Source organism: Littorina saxatilis, linkage group LG7, assembly GCF_037325665.1.
Source record: "Littorina saxatilis isolate snail1 linkage group LG7, US_GU_Lsax_2.0, whole genome shotgun sequence".
In the NCBI taxonomy this organism is placed as follows: domain Eukaryota; kingdom Metazoa; phylum Mollusca; class Gastropoda; order Littorinimorpha; family Littorinidae; genus Littorina; species Littorina saxatilis.
This window is the reverse complement of record NC_090251.1, coordinates 37,440,179-37,456,373: the sequence shown is the minus strand read 5'-3', so window position 1 is coordinate 37,456,373 and position 16,195 is coordinate 37,440,179. Positions and strand designations below refer to the sequence as shown.

At 41.6% G+C, this 16,195-nt stretch overlaps 1 protein-coding gene and 1 long non-coding RNA gene across 2 annotated transcripts; one reads left to right on the top strand and one right to left on the bottom strand.

Annotated features, from left to right (window-relative positions):
- Positions 1-7,291: 7,291 nt before the first annotated feature.
- Positions 7,292-12,100, bottom strand: LOC138971370 (transcription intermediary factor 1-beta-like). The gene is made up of 5 exons (XM_070344100.1): positions 11,756-12,100; positions 10,798-11,472; positions 9,316-9,750; positions 8,650-8,683; positions 7,292-7,401 (listed from the first exon to the last, which is right to left on the bottom strand). Exons 2-5 carry the CDS (start codon positions 11,458-11,460, stop codon positions 7,292-7,294), a joined length of 1,242 nt encoding a protein of 413 aa, XP_070200201.1. The 5' UTR covers positions 11,461-11,472; positions 11,756-12,100.
- A 212-nt stretch (positions 12,101-12,312) lies between these two features.
- LOC138971354 (uncharacterized) lies at positions 12,313-14,936 on the top strand. Its single transcript, XR_011457229.1, has 2 exons — positions 12,313-12,407; positions 12,699-14,936. It is a non-coding gene; the product is annotated as an uncharacterized lncRNA (long non-coding RNA).
- The last annotated feature ends 1,259 nt before the right edge of the window (positions 14,937-16,195 follow it).

The following is a 16,195-nucleotide window of genomic DNA, read 5'->3' as shown; positions in this document are numbered from 1 at the left end:
GCTGTCCACGCTTTTTTTTAAACGCACGAAATGCACGGGATTTGAGAGGAGTTTTGCGCTTGGCATTTTCCAAATAAGGATATCCTACTATGAGTCAGTACTACGCTGGAATACTACAATGAATTCAGTTTCAAACGGCTACACTGGCTTCGTCTTACCTGATCGAAAGGGGGTGTATTGTTAATATTTGTAGATAATAGAATCTGCATTTTAATGGTCAAATGGCGATTTCAGTATAAAAATGTAGACAAGGACCTTTAAAGGTCCAACAAAAAATTTCCTATTTAATGTTACCATTTTATTTGATCTCCAAACAACACTCTGCCTCATTTTGTTTAAGATTCTCACAGATACTTTTAAGGCAACCCTGTAACAATGTGTGTGTGTGTGTGTTTGTTCTGTTCAAACTAGTCTTGATCTAAGGACTATATGTCCAGTCAAGAATAAAAGCTGGTTCTTGTGTATGACTGTGTTCGTGAGTGTTAGTCAGAGTGCCTTGGAGAATGATGAGCAATTATGAGCTTGCGGCGATTATCCTTTTTTGAGGATGAAAGTTGCTTGTTCATTTCAATGCTTGTTATTCTTGCAGGTGCCAGGAGATTGGTTCCGTATAACTCTTGCTTACTAGCTCCATTACACATGTCGTATGCATATAGAGCGCTTACTTCCCTTTGGTTATTGGGACAATAAAGTGTTGTTATTGTATTTATTTCGCCAGAAAACTTTACCAAAATGGTGCCATAGATAGAAGGCCTTTAACAACTATGTGGACATGATGTACAGCAGACGTTTATTTTAATTGGGTAAAAAGCACCTACATTTGTCTTGCAAGATAATTTTAGAATAGCCTTCCTTGAGAGGAAAAGTAACACGAGTGGGTGAGGGGTCAGACTGAGTGTTCCTTCTTCTTTTTTCTCTCAATGCAAACGGGCCAGCTGTACTGTTCAATCTGAGCACAGAGCCAGAGGACTGCTATATAGCTTACATTTCTTTGTGGCTCACTTTCCAATCTATGTGTGAACAAAAAACGAAGTGTCAAAAGATTTCTGGCAGACGCTCAGGTTAGATAGGCTATTGTGAGTAAACGGTCTGCCCCTAAACTGCGAGTAGTCTAAGAAACAAAGATAGGTTACTGCAGCAAACTCTTCCATTTAGTCTATCACAGGTTAATTGAAGTGCATACACCCTCTCATATAATGTTTTTACCTAAAGTGTGTTGATCTAGAAACATGCCGACACAGAAATTCAATGGAAAGTGCAAACAAATATGGAATTTTCATGCATGCTCTCTGAGTTTTATGTTTTATGTGGGCGTGAAAAGCCTTTTTCTAAACATCTTCACATACCTGGCAGTTCAAATTTGCCATGTGTGTCAACCTTCAGCAGTCTGAATGTTGATTTTACCTTGCAGGACCATGACCTGGAGAAAAAAAACATAGTACAATTACACATTTATTTTGTGTGTGTTTTGAATAGATGTGACACACACAAAAACCTGTTTAAAAGTCTTCAGAATATTAGAAAATTGTCACATCTGACATATTTGCTTTCAAACATTGAAAAACACTTGTGGATTTTAGAGAGCTCAGGTTTGTGATGGAGAATGTCTGCTTTTGTCTGCTGGTATGCTCTTGCAAACCTGTGAGTTACATAGTACATTTATATAGGGCTATTCATTTAGCTCAGACTAGTTACTCCTGTTGAACTGGCTTTCCCTCCAAAAGTTATCCGAGTGTTTCATGCACTTGATTACATTTACTGAATCATTGCAGTGGAAACCACCCACAGACCTGCTGCATTCTGTGAAAAGCCTGTAGCAAAAACGTCACAAACAATGACCAATCATCGATCGTTACCTGGGCATTGAATTCTTTATATAATGCTAATCTCAAGCTGAATGAATGCAGACAAAGCTTGTTGCTGAGTAATGTGGTGGCAAGTTTGTAACCAGGCTTAGCCTACTTGACAGTGATGTAGACACACTCGCCACAGACACTAAAGATGTGCTACTCACAACAGCAGAAGAAGTGTTGGGCACATGTCACAGGGTGACGCAGTATTCCCATGGCCCTGTCACAGGCAGCTGCTTTGCATTAACGGAGTTGTCTCCCTGCATTGAGCGTCAGCTATTTATAGTGGCTTGACGTTTTTGGAACGTCGGTAGACAGCACACCCGTGAAATGTAAATAAATGTTTTTATTGGGCTATTAATATAGCTCTAAAATATTAACCCTTTTGACTGGCTTTGCTTCCAAACGTGATCTTAATTGTGCTTCGGGCACTCAGTTACAAATTATTAGCCCTATAAAAACTGCTAGGGGAACCTGGAGGTTCTCAAGAGAATACCAGGTGACAACAGCAGCCAGACCCTCCAGCCAGTTACTCCACAAGTATGCTGTCTACCGACGTACCAAAAACATCGAGCTACTATAAATAGTTCATTCCCAAGGCAGGGAGACAACTCCGTCAATACAAAGCAGCTGCCTGTGATAGGGGGGGACTACTGCATCACCCCCCCTCCCCCCCCCCCCCCACCCCCTTGAGAATTTTGCCTCTGATTTTAAGTTTTATATGATCCTTAACATACAAAGTCACAACAAATTATATATCAATGTAAATGTTTCCAAATGCCCTATCTGAGAAACATGTTTGATTTGTGGATTATTGCCCCTTAGTTGTGCCAGAGGACAGTTAATTATCGCCCTCCATTTTAAAATAAGGGCTTACTGAAACACATTTGTATATTTTGACAACTTAAAATGGAGCAATTATAAACTAAAAGGTCAGAATAAAAGCTTCTGACATCCTCCTGTATATGGAAGCTTACTCTTTGTACAGATTTTGTGATAACACATGTGCATGATGCAATACAGAAGCGAGGTGTCCCAATGAGTTATCAAAAATGCTGGAAACGTGTGTAACATTTAGCTTCCCTTAAATTGTACAGCTGCATGACCATGAGTGCACAATGTTATTTTTATGGAGTCCTGGCCTAAATAATGCATTGCTGAAGCAACTACCAGCATGATTACAATTGGAACTGGTACCCGAAGTCACAATTACATTTCAGATCACTTGTATTTCTCCCTACATGAAGAAAGGGAACATATACCTACATCAGCCTGGGAAATATTACAAGTCTGACCCAAAATCTGTTTCTCGATGATTTACAGTGATTGTATTTTTTAACTTGTCTACTTAAACATTTCATGTTTAAATAAATTAGTTCTTTTTGTCTAGTGTTTCACACTTACTCTGATTCAGATGAAACTCCATTCCACAGAAATAAGCCAAGGTGTTCTTTATCTTTGTACCATGGACAAACATGAAGTTTCCTGAAGGACAGTCACCAAGTCCTTAAAATCATCATGCACACACACGAGAAGGTAAATCATTCAAAGCTTCTTCATGATGCCACATTAATTGGTGACAAATACAATGAAGAGACATGCAAATACACAACACCTCTTTTAACATCCTGCATGTGGGTTATTCTCCAGAGCTGGGTCCCATTTTGTGACATGCATTCTCAGTTTTTGGCTCACGTAATTGTAGCCTATGCGATCGTAACTTTGTCTGTCTGTGCGTGTGTGCCGGTGTGTGTGTGTGTGTGTGTGCGTGTGTATGTCTGTGGTAGAAACTTTAACATTTCGTCATTTGAAGACGTCACATTATGGCGTAAGAGGGTTAGACGTCATGCGAAGGAATTACTGAAAGTCTCGATCATTTTGGCTCATTATTTTGAGCGGGCCGAGACTAGTTGGAAGGCACTATGGCGGAAAAGAGAGTTATCTTTTCATGTCTTGGCGTCTCAAATCTTATTAGTCAGAAAGCGCATGCACGTAGTCTCGACCAGCGCGTGGTGTGCTTCTTTCTGAGTACTTTACGTCACAAATTGTACTTTACGTACTTGATGATGACGTAAGTTAATTGTATGTGTTCTATTTCGTTGACTGAGCACGGCCGGGACCAGTTGGCGTGAGCGCTGGGATTTCGAGTTTCATTCGACATGTCAATGCATCGCAGTATGAAATAATACAGGTAGGAGGTTAGTCGATATCGACCAAAGTCGATAAGTGCATTCTTCACTATGGTATTGAGTCTGATTTCGTCGTCCATCTTGAATCAAAAAGCACTCTTCTTACAACAACAAAAAAAACCTTCGTTGCGAGCTACGGCGAAGCTTCGCATGTCAAAACTTGAGAAGCGATGTTGGGGTCAAAGTACCACGCCGTAGCTGCGGGTTTTTGGTATTAAGACTTTGCGAAGCTTCGTGTAGTCGACTACGGGCTCAATTAAGGACAGGCTTAAGTAGGCTAGATCTAGATCTAGTGTCTCGCTTTCTTGCACAGTGTCACCTATGCTTACTGTGTGTGTGTGTTTGTGTGTGTGTGTGTGTGTGTGTGTGTGTGACGGAGTGATTGAGTTTGTGTTACTGTTTGTCGATTTCTTACGTGAGTCTTGATGGCTTCGCCTCTTGTTTATACACTACTCACAAAAAGTTAAGGATCACTATGAGAAAACAGGTGCTCAATAAAATCAGTTCGCTACTGTTATTTATTTCTCAGTCAAGCCACATTGTTATGAATTCTTGTTCAGCTGTAAGTGGGCGATGTTGTGTAAGTGGGAAAATTGCACGGGATTCTCTACTACTGAGCTTGGTAGCAAAAGAAAAAGCAGAAACTTGCGAAAAAGGACCTTGTTTTGGACCGTTCAGCCCGAACACATTGCACAAGCCACATGGAAAAACCATTATGCACGTGCAAGCACTGCTGTTTATGTGTGAGATGCTGTCACTTGCTTGGCTTTTTGAGAAGACATACCACCAGTATTAGGCATTATCTGACAATGCCTCCACGACGAAAATTGAACGAGTTTGAGAGGGGACGAGCTGTTGCATGGTTCCAAGATGGTGTCCCCAAGCGAGAAGTGGCCAGGCGACTTCACGTGTCCATCTCGGTCATTGTCAGACTGATTCAACGTTTCACAGCCACTGGGAGGGTCCAGGAAAGACGCAGACCTGGGCGACCAAAGAAGACAACTCCACGTGAAGATCGTCTCATTGAACGACTAGCCTTGCAAACAAGAACAGCCTCTTCCAGCATTATTCGAAGGCAGCTGAGGGTGGCTACTAACACCAACATCAGCCAGCAGACCATACGGAATCGCCTTCATGGGTTTAACCTCCGTTCTCGTCGCCCAGCTGTACGGCCACGCTTAACTCCAGCCCATAGGGCAGCACGCCGCGCCTTCTGCAGACGTCACGTGAGGTGGACACATCAGCAATGGTCCCAGGTCCTGTTCAGTGATGAATCACGCTTCACCCTGAACCACAACGACGACCGACTGAGGGTCTGGAGGCGCCAAGGGGAACGCTACATTGACGCCACTGTCCAAGAAAAGGTGGCCTTTGGTGGAGGTTCTGTAATGGTCTGGGGGGCCTTCAGCCTTCACCACAGAACACCCTTGTTTCATGTACAGGGTAACCTGACTGGCCTCCGATACCGGGATGAGATCCTTCGACCGCTGGCTGTGCCTACACTGCAGCAGATGGGACCGCAGGCTGTCTACCAGGATGACAACGCTCGCCCCCAAAGGGCAAGGGTGGTCAACGACTTCCTGCAGCAGTCTGGAGTCAACAGAAGGGAGTGGCCAGCATGCAGTCCCGATCTCAACCCGATTGAGAACCTCTGGGATGAGTTGGATCGCAAAGTGAGGAGCAACCACCCCCTCCCAGGGATGTCCAGCACCTCTACCAGATGCTGCAGGCTGAGTGGCAGGCGCTTCCACAGAGGATCTTCACCACCCTGGTCAACTCTATGAGGAGTCGCTGCGTCGAGTGCCAGTACAACCAGGGCGGTTACACGCATTACTGAACTTTTGGGAGCATCTGAATGCCATGTCTTTTGATTTCAACGACTTTGTGAAATTAAATTTCGATACGTACACACTTTGATCAAATGTACATACCAAACGATTGCTCGAAATTGAAGGAAATGCTGTATCGTTATCACTGAAGCATTGAATTAAACGTTTGCCAAATACCAACGCATTGGCTTTCTTATTTGGAAAGTTATGAATTTGTGTGCAAGTGATCCTTAACTTTTTGTGAGTAGCTTAGTTATAACATATATTAAATACTTTTTTTATTGATACTAAAGTTTGATAACAATACCGACATTCAACAAAAATACAAAGTATGCATTTTTGTCGTTTATTTTTTAATGTTAGTTATTAAATGTGTCACATCCTCTGATTTCCACGTTACGTGGGTGATGTACTTTGAAATGCTTGCAATTTACTGAACGTAGACAATGCGCAAGTATTTATAATTCTTTTTCTGTAGGCCAAGGATGTATTTTGAACCTGTATTTATTAATGAAATAAATTTGTATCGTTAAAAAGTCTCAGTTAAATAAAGAAATATCACCATCGTAACATTGTTTCCCTTGATACATAGCTCTGGAGAATAACCCATGTACATGTTAAAGTTCACAAAATGTGAAGCAGCAGAGCTAATTCTGAGTTGGGTGGTTCCTGCATGGGTTCCGGCCCCCTTACCGGAAAATATACACATTTTTCAAGGAGAGACCCAAAATACCCCTTTCAAATGCTAAACTTCAGCAGCATTTGGGGGGAGAAGGTGGTGTGGGGATCCCCCCCCCCCCCACCCAGACAACCCACCTGGCCAGCCATTGCACCCTTGCCTTAATTTTGGAATACACACACTAGCTTCCAACCACAGGGTTGAGCCAGGGCTGGTGTTTTTATACACATGCTAAGGTGTATGTGTGTGTATGTGTGTGTGTGTGTGTGTGTGTGTGTGTGTGTGTGTGTGTGTGTGTGTGTGTGTGTGCGTGCATACAAATGCATGCAAAAAGACATGTGCATGTTAAAGATCCCAAGTTTCCAGAGTCTTGAAAACACACTTATACCTTGCACCCACACCTTACAGGACAGCGGCATGCTGCCCACCTACCACCATCAGGTGACCATTGAGAGTTAAAGCTTAAGCAGGAACATCAGAGAAAAAAAAGAATATGGTGAGTGGGAATAATTATAGTTAGGTCCAATTTTAAATCAGCTCTAAGGGCCAAAAGAAAAAAAAAGAAAAAAACTTTGTGTTGACACCTTAAAAAGATACATGTACTGTGAGGTCTCATATTTTCACACAACCTTGTAGGACTGGTGTTAAAAATTTTTTAAAAACACTCACACGCACACATTGACACACGCGCTTGCTTGCTCGCACATGCATAGTAACATGCACACACACATATACACGGCACACTTACCATGGCATGTTTCTGATGATACATGGCTGACTCATCAGATCAGGACTGCCACGCTCTGGTTTCTCAATCACAAACTGAAAGGTACCTTCTGTCACACTGATAGCATCTGCGACAAATTTGAATACAGATACTTACACTGGGTTTTGCGTATGCATGTTACACGTTCAATTTAAAGAAACACATTGAACAGGTACAGTCTGTGTTCATTTAAAATGTGGGATTGAGGTATCATAATCATTGAGCACCTATCATCACTTTCACATGTAGAGCACAAATTTGACATTCTAGCTACCGTACTTTCCGGGTGACAAGGCCTTCGTTATCTAAGAGGCACCCCCTTCTTTTTAAAAAAAAATTGTAATCCAGTCACCCATTGGACGCAGGGGGCCGATAGGGCGCACCAAAATGACCCAGTTTTTGCCATGAGAGGTGGTTCCCCTGTCATATCTGAGAGAGGAAACACTTCCTGCACCGGGGTCAGTGACCGACTTTAACTGAGTGAAAATATGTGTGCTCTTGTGCGGCCAGATCAAAGGCATTGTGATAGCTGGGTGGCTCCCAGGGGTCAATGACCCAGTTTTTGCCATGAGGTGGTTCCTCTGTCATATCTGAGAGAGAAAACACTTCCTGCATCGGGGTCAGTGACCGGTCAGTGACCGAGTTTAACAGAGTGGAAATCTGTGTGTGCGGCCAGATCAAAGGCAGGGCAGTACCTAGTAGCTGAAACATGCATTATCACAAGTTGTTTGACTGGTACTCAAGCGGTCTCTTTGATTGTTATACAAGACACAGGGGTCGAACTCGAGGAAAAAAGTCGCGCCTTATGACCCGGAAAGTACGGTAGTTTAACAATGTATGTACCGTAACAGAAATCACCTATGTGCAGAAACAGAAAATGTCACTCACATGTTTAAAGTTATTTAATAATGAGTCATTAGGCAAACTCACTGTTCACAGAGAGAGGAAATATAGTATAATATACCCTTCAGGCACTTATCATTTATTGTATGCACCCTTACTCTATAACAGTTCAGAAATCCAGATTCTTTCATCTCTGTGCTGTTTGTCTATACTTAAAGGAGCTCTTTGGTTTTATAAAAGAGTAGGACCATGGTATGGGTGCACATGGTAACCAACCACAAACAACATTGACAGCTTAGACATTAATGGATCATTTATAGATAATTATATCTAAAATAATAAAACTGGATGTATAAAAGCAATCATTATAATTATTTTTAACCTCAGCAAATGAAGCACATTCAGCAATTGTTCATATGATTATTTGTGAACCTTCTTATTGATACACTGTAATCATAAATGAACTTTAAAAAAAATGCCTGGAAAAACTTACTGCACGTATAGCAGTGTATCAGTCTGCTTTTATCCTGCAACAATACACATACATTTTCATGATGAGCCTGTTGAGCTGTGCTTGGCCGTTAAAGGGACGCTCCTTCTCATGAAAACATCTCATACCTGAACACGCCGACTGCTTAATTGCTGTGAGTTTAATTGGACTGTTTTAACAAAATAATTTATTTTTAAAGAACACTAGTGGCTTTATATGTACAACATTACTTTATCAAACAATCCCACTGTGCACACAGAGCACCCAGGCTGTTCATTTTTGGTATGTGACCAAAGGGAGGGATGGTCTTATCCCATGCAAAATCCTGGCCAGATCTGAGACAATATGATCCAAGTGAAGGACTGTGTCTTTAAGTAATGCAACAAGCAACAAGTTCATACATGTACATACAAAATAAGCACACCAAAAAAAACATCCTCTGTGTTTAACACTTAAAATGAGAATTTGAATAACTTAATCAAGAATTCACGAGTGAATTAAGAGCATCATACTTAAAACTCACTGAACCGAAAGTGGAATGGCTTGCAAGGGCATACTGCATGCATACATTTTTAAAAATCAAAAATAGCTATCAAAGACTCCTACACGGATTCATGTAAATAAATTAAATTGTGCAGATTATCAAAAAAAAGCACAAGCCATACATACTTGCTGAGGCCGTGAGTCTCTCACTTCACCACAAACAGCAGCTGTTTTCTTCAATCCGCTCAACATTTTCTCATCAAAGTACACATCTCCAATTGTGGCGGCGTCATCAGTAACTGCCTCTGCTGATTCCACTTCATTTAAACGAGGATTCAATCTGCCATAGGTTGCAAAGAGAGCTTGATCAGATGCTGATGAAAGCAACATGTCTACGCTGTTCACATGGGCTTCTGCTGAAGATCTCACCGCTTCCAGTTCCTTCTTATTCGCCAACTTCTCATCCAGGAAGATCTGTTCCTTCTGGCGGATTTCACCCAACAGCTTTTGCTTCTTATCTTCAAGACTTTTAATGAGATCAGAAAAAACAGTGATCACTCTGTCTCGCATCTCCGCAAACTTTGCTTCCGCCTCTGTAACCTGACTGTCGCAGTCTTCTATCTGAAACAAACATCAGATAACACTAAACACTAACTTTTGCTAAAATTTGGTGCCAAATCGGGGGGGGGGGCTTCAAAAGTACATGGTAAATTCTCCGCATTACAATCAGCATTTTTCCCATATCGACTGCTTGAACTTTAAAATTTTTAAGAAGATTACAACAAGGACATTTTTTAAAAATCAAAATATAAGCTATTTCGGGTGTCTGTACATCTCTTACTAAATACTGTAATAAACTTCTAACATTTGATATTCAAATTTTTTCTTGTAAAAATTACCGTTATGTTTAAATGTGTTCTATCTTTATTTTCTTCTGATCAGTGTTTGCCATTGTGTTGTTCGCTTTTCGTGTCCTGTGTACGCAGTCCCCGTTGAACATGGAAATAATTGTATTTCTCCTGAATGGTTGAATCAGGGACGTATATATTAGATCTATGGTTGAATCAAGCGAACTAAGCACTTCACATCATACCAGGTATTAGTTACTCAATGTACAGAAAAAAAGGGTACAAGCCTAGTACACGTATTACACGTTGCCAGCAACATTTCAAAAGCACGAGGACTATATTGTTACAGAGTCCCATACGCAACTCTGCAATTTCCACCAGAAACTTGACTAAAAACTATACATTTTTTGCTTGCAGCTATTTTGTATTGTCTCCTATTGGCTTAAAATTAATAAACTCAAAAGCCTCTGCAATAGTTATGTTAAAGCAATATTGGTGCCCCACTGTAACGATAGTCCCCTTTCACGTCCAACAAATTGAATTTTACAAAATTAACCAATAATTGCATTCTTTGCTGCTTTTCCTGTTAGGGTTTTATATTACACAGTGATGTAGGTCACTGCACACACATCTTCAGCTTTCTTGTTTGTTTGTAAATTTTCGCCTCAATTCCTCTTCTCTGTCACCAGTAGCAAATAGTCACTGGTGTACATTTACTTAAATTTGTTCTTGCCACAATCTAACCTCTATACATTCAAAACAGTGTACAATAACTGGAGGTCTTTGAGCAGGCTAGTTTTAAACTTAACACAGACAATACCTGGGCTGAAAGGGAAGCTTCTTTATCTGTCAGCCTTTTCTTCTGTTCCCCCATCTCCTGTCTCTTGCTTTCTGCAGCACTGGTTATCTTTTCAATGCCATCACATTTTCTGTGATTGGATGTTGCACATGAACTACAAACAAGCTCTTTATGATCAGAGCAGTAGAGTTTTGCTGACTTTTCTTTGTGAGAGCAGCATGGGATCCATTTCTTCACAGCTAACTGCTCTGCTGTTAAAGAAATGAGTTTTTCAACAGTGTGGTTAGAAGTTGATGGCAACTTGCTGTGGACTTTGGCGCAAGACCTGCATAGCTTGGTATTGCACTCAAAACAGAAGGATTCCGCCTCAGAGGAGTTGTCGCAGATGGTACAAATGCTGCTGCCAGTCAGAGTTTTCTGGCATTCCACTTTTACTCCAGTCACGTGATCAGTTGGCAGTTCGTCCACAAACAAGTCGAAGTCATCCTGGTCTAGTGTGTCAGTTTTGAACAGAGGGCTCTGGCATACTGGGCATCCAGACTTTCCACTTCTGCGTTTCTTCTTCAGCGTGGACAGAAGACACTGGCGACACACCAGGTGCGTGCAAGGGAGAATCTTGGGTTCCTTCAGATCTTCATGGCACACTGGGCAGCTGAAACTCTTGACAGCTTTGGCTTCGGCCATTGCTCGTCGTAGCTGCAAACAGAAAGACGATGACTCAAAACCATATTTTGTTACTGTATTTAAGATTTTCTATCGCTTTTAAACGTGTAGTTGTTAGACTTCCCGTCGGTTGCCCGTTTGAGAAGTGAGCTCCCCGGTAGAGTCTCAACAGAACCGAAAGTAGGATCGCTCCTACAAAAACTTTATTACCTTCAATTTTATGTGGATGTTATACTATCACAACCGTTAGGAAGGACAGACTTAACAATAAGATGTTCTACTACACTATGTGCTTTAGTTGCTACACCTTCCTCACCTCAAGACCTATGGTTTAGAAGCGGACACAGCAACCCTCAACTAACATCCACTTCCTCGAATACAGCCAGCGGATGTGACGTCACAATAGAATGTGCTTCACGGGAGCTACTTTCGTTTTCGGGGAACAGTCATGTTGATCACAAACATTATAGTCTATCACTAGGACTAAAGACATGTTTACGTTTATGATTCTTGATTTGTACGACTTTGCTTGTTGACTGCAAGACAGCCTTAAAAGGTTCAATCAAGAACTAATACGACCACTATGTAGGAGCGATCCTACTTTCGGTTTTGTGGTCGCTCAACCCATTTCGAATTGTTCATGATAGAAAAGATAAAGTACCATTCCTTCAAGTCAATGTGTATTGTTCAAGATAACCAAAAACCTCTCTTTGGATGCCCCCCGCCCCCTCCATTAAACTCCTGCCCCCAATTACGTTTTGTGTGAAATGAATATAATGTATGTGAAGGAATGGTTGGCAAGAGGGTGAACCGTTGAGGAATTCTCGTTTAGTACCCAATCCGAAAATTTCATACCACCGTTTGAATACCCATAAGGCAATGCTTCCTTCCACCTACAACTTGTCAACAAGAAAGAACGCGTCCACTCAGGTGGCGCCTTAGAGAGGCCAAACTAGGGTTTGGTGGAGGTACTTTGGGCCATATTATATTTCCCATTTGTGGGTTGATATTTCAGAGAATCAGGCATTATTCCTTGGGATGTACTGGCGGTCAACCGGGTCAATTAACAACTTATAGAACCCAAGCATCGGGTTTTGGTGGAAGCACTTTGATTATATTAACATTCTGCTTATAATTTCAGCTTGTTACACTCTGCGCTATTTCTAATCGCTTTCAGGGAGGTGGGTTCCAGGACGGCATTCCTCGAAATAATATCTCCGGCGGAACAAGTTTCATATGTCCGGGTTTTTATCACACAGGATTATGCCTCCGAAGAGAGCAGCCTCCAGACGGGTCGCAGAGGTGACCAGTGCAGTGGCTGGGCGTCCCAGCGCCACCGTACAGAGCAGAGGGATACGGAGGTGACAAGAGGGGCAGCATGCCAGCACCAGCAACCAAGGGGATGCAGAGACGGGCTTAGCCGTAGCGGCAGTCCTCGCAGAGGTGCGACGGATGGCTGAGCAGGCGTAAAGGGACATCGCCTCCTTAAAACAGGACAACCAGCGCCTGCGGCAGCTCGATACCCAGACACTTTCTTCTGCACCGGGGCCCGCTACAGCATCCACTTTAGTCTACTACGCTGCGCATCTGGCTCACAGTATAACAGGTGAGAAGTCTCACTTGGTGCCAGTGGACTTATTCATTGACGGCAAACTCAAAACACGAATCTGGTCGCAGGAGGCCATTGACCTGGCAACCCTGGTAAAGGGGGAGGACCATGGGTCCTATGACATAACAATCTCAAAATCGGCAGATGGGGGGTGGCCTGTCCTGCGCTCTTCACAAGTGCGAGGCTAAAATATGTGCTAATTTATGTCGGTTTATACTGGGTATGGCGGTACCAGCAAGCAATGCTGCTTGCTGGTTGGTGGCGTTTTACCGCCAGTGATGTGAAAAGAGGGGAAACTTGGTCCCCAGTGTGTAAAATAAATTTCAATGATGATGTAAATAATGTTGCATTAACCTGTAAAACAAATTTCAATGATTGTGATGTAAATAATGTTGCATTTAACCTGCTGCCAGGTGACTGTAAGGCAGCTAGTATTTATTGTGAGAAGGCCGGTGTGATATAATAAGGGAGGCAATTGTCCATCTAGTCGACCGGATACTCTCACAATTTCGGGTACTTTATAATAACATGTTGCCTACATGATGATTATGTATCCGAACAATTTGGTGCTAAACAGTATGCATTTTTGATTGATGATATGTATAAATACGTTGGTTTTCTCAAAAATGCAGTCGCTGGGTAGATCCAGCGACAACATTCGCAATCACGGTGTTGGCTTGTTTCATAGTATGATTGTGTGAAGTGGTTGTCTCCCTTGGGTTGTTAGCGCAAACAAATTCAGAACATAAATGGATTTATGGGAAACCATAAATATAATTTATGTGAAGGAATGGTTGGCAAGAGGGTGAACTGTTGAGGAATTCTCGTTTCGTACCCAATCCGAAAATTTCATACCACCGTTTGAATACCCATAAGGCAATGCTTCCTTCCACCTACAACTTGTCAACAAGAAAGAACGCGTCCACTCAGTCCGCAAAGTTTTCCACCTCAACCCCGCCTGCCACCCAATTTCTTGAATTGTTGCTACTGTCAGGAGGCCGGTTCTGCAAATTGAGTGCAAGGGCACATTTGGTGGCTTGCATTTGGTCTGCATATTACAATATCGCAAGATTGTTTTTCAATTGATATGTTAATAACACATAAGGTTCTGCCGATACTGACAACAATATATATATATTGATGCTTTTGTGTATAACAATTATGGGCATGATAACCTTTCTACAAATTGACTGTAAGGGCACATTTGGTGGCTTACAACAGGTCTGTAGACGGTGCAATGTATTAACATGGAAAGGAATGCCCATTTTTTATTTTTGTTACTGGCATGTGCTGTCTGAAAACAATGCACATGTTGAGTTTTGGGTTGTTTGTTTGTTTTGCGATACCTAGTAAGGCGCAAGATAACCTGATACAAATTCACTGTAAGGGTACATTTGGTGGCTTACAGTGGGTATGTAAACAGGGCAAGTGAGGGCCAATAAAAGTGTTTACAAACTTTGTTCCTGCTGTACATACAATTTGAAGGCGTTTTACCGCCAGTGATGTGAAAAGAGGGGAAACTTGGTCCCCAGTGTGTAAAACAAATTTCAATGATGATGTAAATAATGTTGCATTAACCTGTAAAACAAATTTCAATGATTGTGATGTAAATAATGTTGCATTTAACCTGCTGCCAGGTGACTGTAAGGCAGCTAGTATTTATTGTGAGAAGGCCGGTGTGATATAATAAGGGAGGCAATTGTCCATCTAGTCGACCGGATACTCTCACAATTTCGGGTACTTTATAATAACATGTTGCCTACATGATAATTATGTATCCGAACAATTTGGTGCTAAACAGTATGCATTTTTGATTGATGATATGTATAAATACGTTGGTTTTCTCAAAAATGCAGTCGCTGGGTAGATCCAGCGACAACATTCGCAATCACGGTGTTGGCTTGTTTCATAGTATGATTGTGTGAAGTGGTTGTCTCCCTTGGGTTGTTAGCGCAAACAAATTCAGAACATAAATGGATTTATGGGAAACCATAAAAGCTGTTCGTGCTGCACCATACGTTAAATCAGCCTCTATGTCGTTGTGAATTATTTATTCTGCGAATAATAAGCCTGCTGATGTCTTAGAGAATGTTTTCTTTCCAACCAGCGTAATAAGTTCAGTTGAGTGCTGGTTAGTGAAAGCGTATACTTATACTTTTTTGGTTCAAGTGTGCTTGGCTTTTTAACTTGTTCTGTGATCAGAAGGTTCAACTTGAGATATATCCATCAATACCGGTAGCTTTGACACAAGAGATCTAGTCCACTGGATATGTGTGCTCCTGTAAAGAAGCAAGGGAAAACAGGGCCGTTTCTTCGTCTCTCTATACATTATGGGTGGCGGGATCGGACTGTCCCATATGACAGCGCATTAAAACAAGATATGGACTGCTTTTCATTTTGTTTTTGATTGTATTGAATTTGTCTGAATGATACTGATGCTCTGTCGTTTATGGGTGAAACTAGAAAGCAACCATCATTGTGTGGGTGCCAAAAGTGTCGTGCAAGCTACAACTCAACACGCCCTTCCGCCATGATTATTTATGACTGACTTGGTTGACTGACTGTGCGTTGCCAAGATGTGGATGCACGTTTAAAAACATAATACAGTATGAAAAAAAGACAAAAAAATAAAGAAAAAAGATTTCAGTTCGTGTTTTTATTTAGGGTGTGAATTTGTGGGAGTGGATGTGAAAACTGTACATTTCCTCCTTGTACTCTTGATCTGTATCTCCTTAATTTGATATACACTTAATCATGCATTTGTTATTGTTATACGAAGTCTTATATCGCGCGCGTATCTCCAGACTCGGACTCAAGGCGCAGGTATGCCGTGTGAGATGGAATTTTTTACACGATACATCACGCATTCACATCGTCCACAATACATCACGCATTCATACAACAGAAAACACACACACACAACTTCACAGGATCAAATCTGTTCACATTTTCTTGTGAATATATATTCGTATAAGAAAGAAGCAGAATCAAGCACCAACACCCATGTTTAGTAAACTAAATCACACAAAAATGAATATATTCCTGCAAGAAATAAACTGACGAAATTTGGTTGAACAGGTTACTACTTTAATTCCTCACTCAAGTGGCTGAAACAGAAGTCTGGCTTTGATTTCTTTCTCATCCCTA

Excerpts from the sequence above, each read along its gene's own strand:
- LOC138971370 (XM_070344100.1), bottom strand. The coding sequence starts at position 11,460 with ATGGCCGAAGCCAAAGCTGTCAAGAGTTTCAGCTGCCCAGTGTGCCAT. Across the intron at positions 9,751-10,797 it reads AAGCTTCCCTTTCAGCCCAG|ATAGAAGACTGCGACAGTCA; the intron begins GTATTGTCTGTG and ends TGTTTGTTTCAG. Across the intron at positions 8,684-9,315 it reads GAGACTCACGGCCTCAGCAA|GATAAAAGCAGACTGATACA; the intron begins GTATGTATGGCT and ends GTATTGTTGCAG.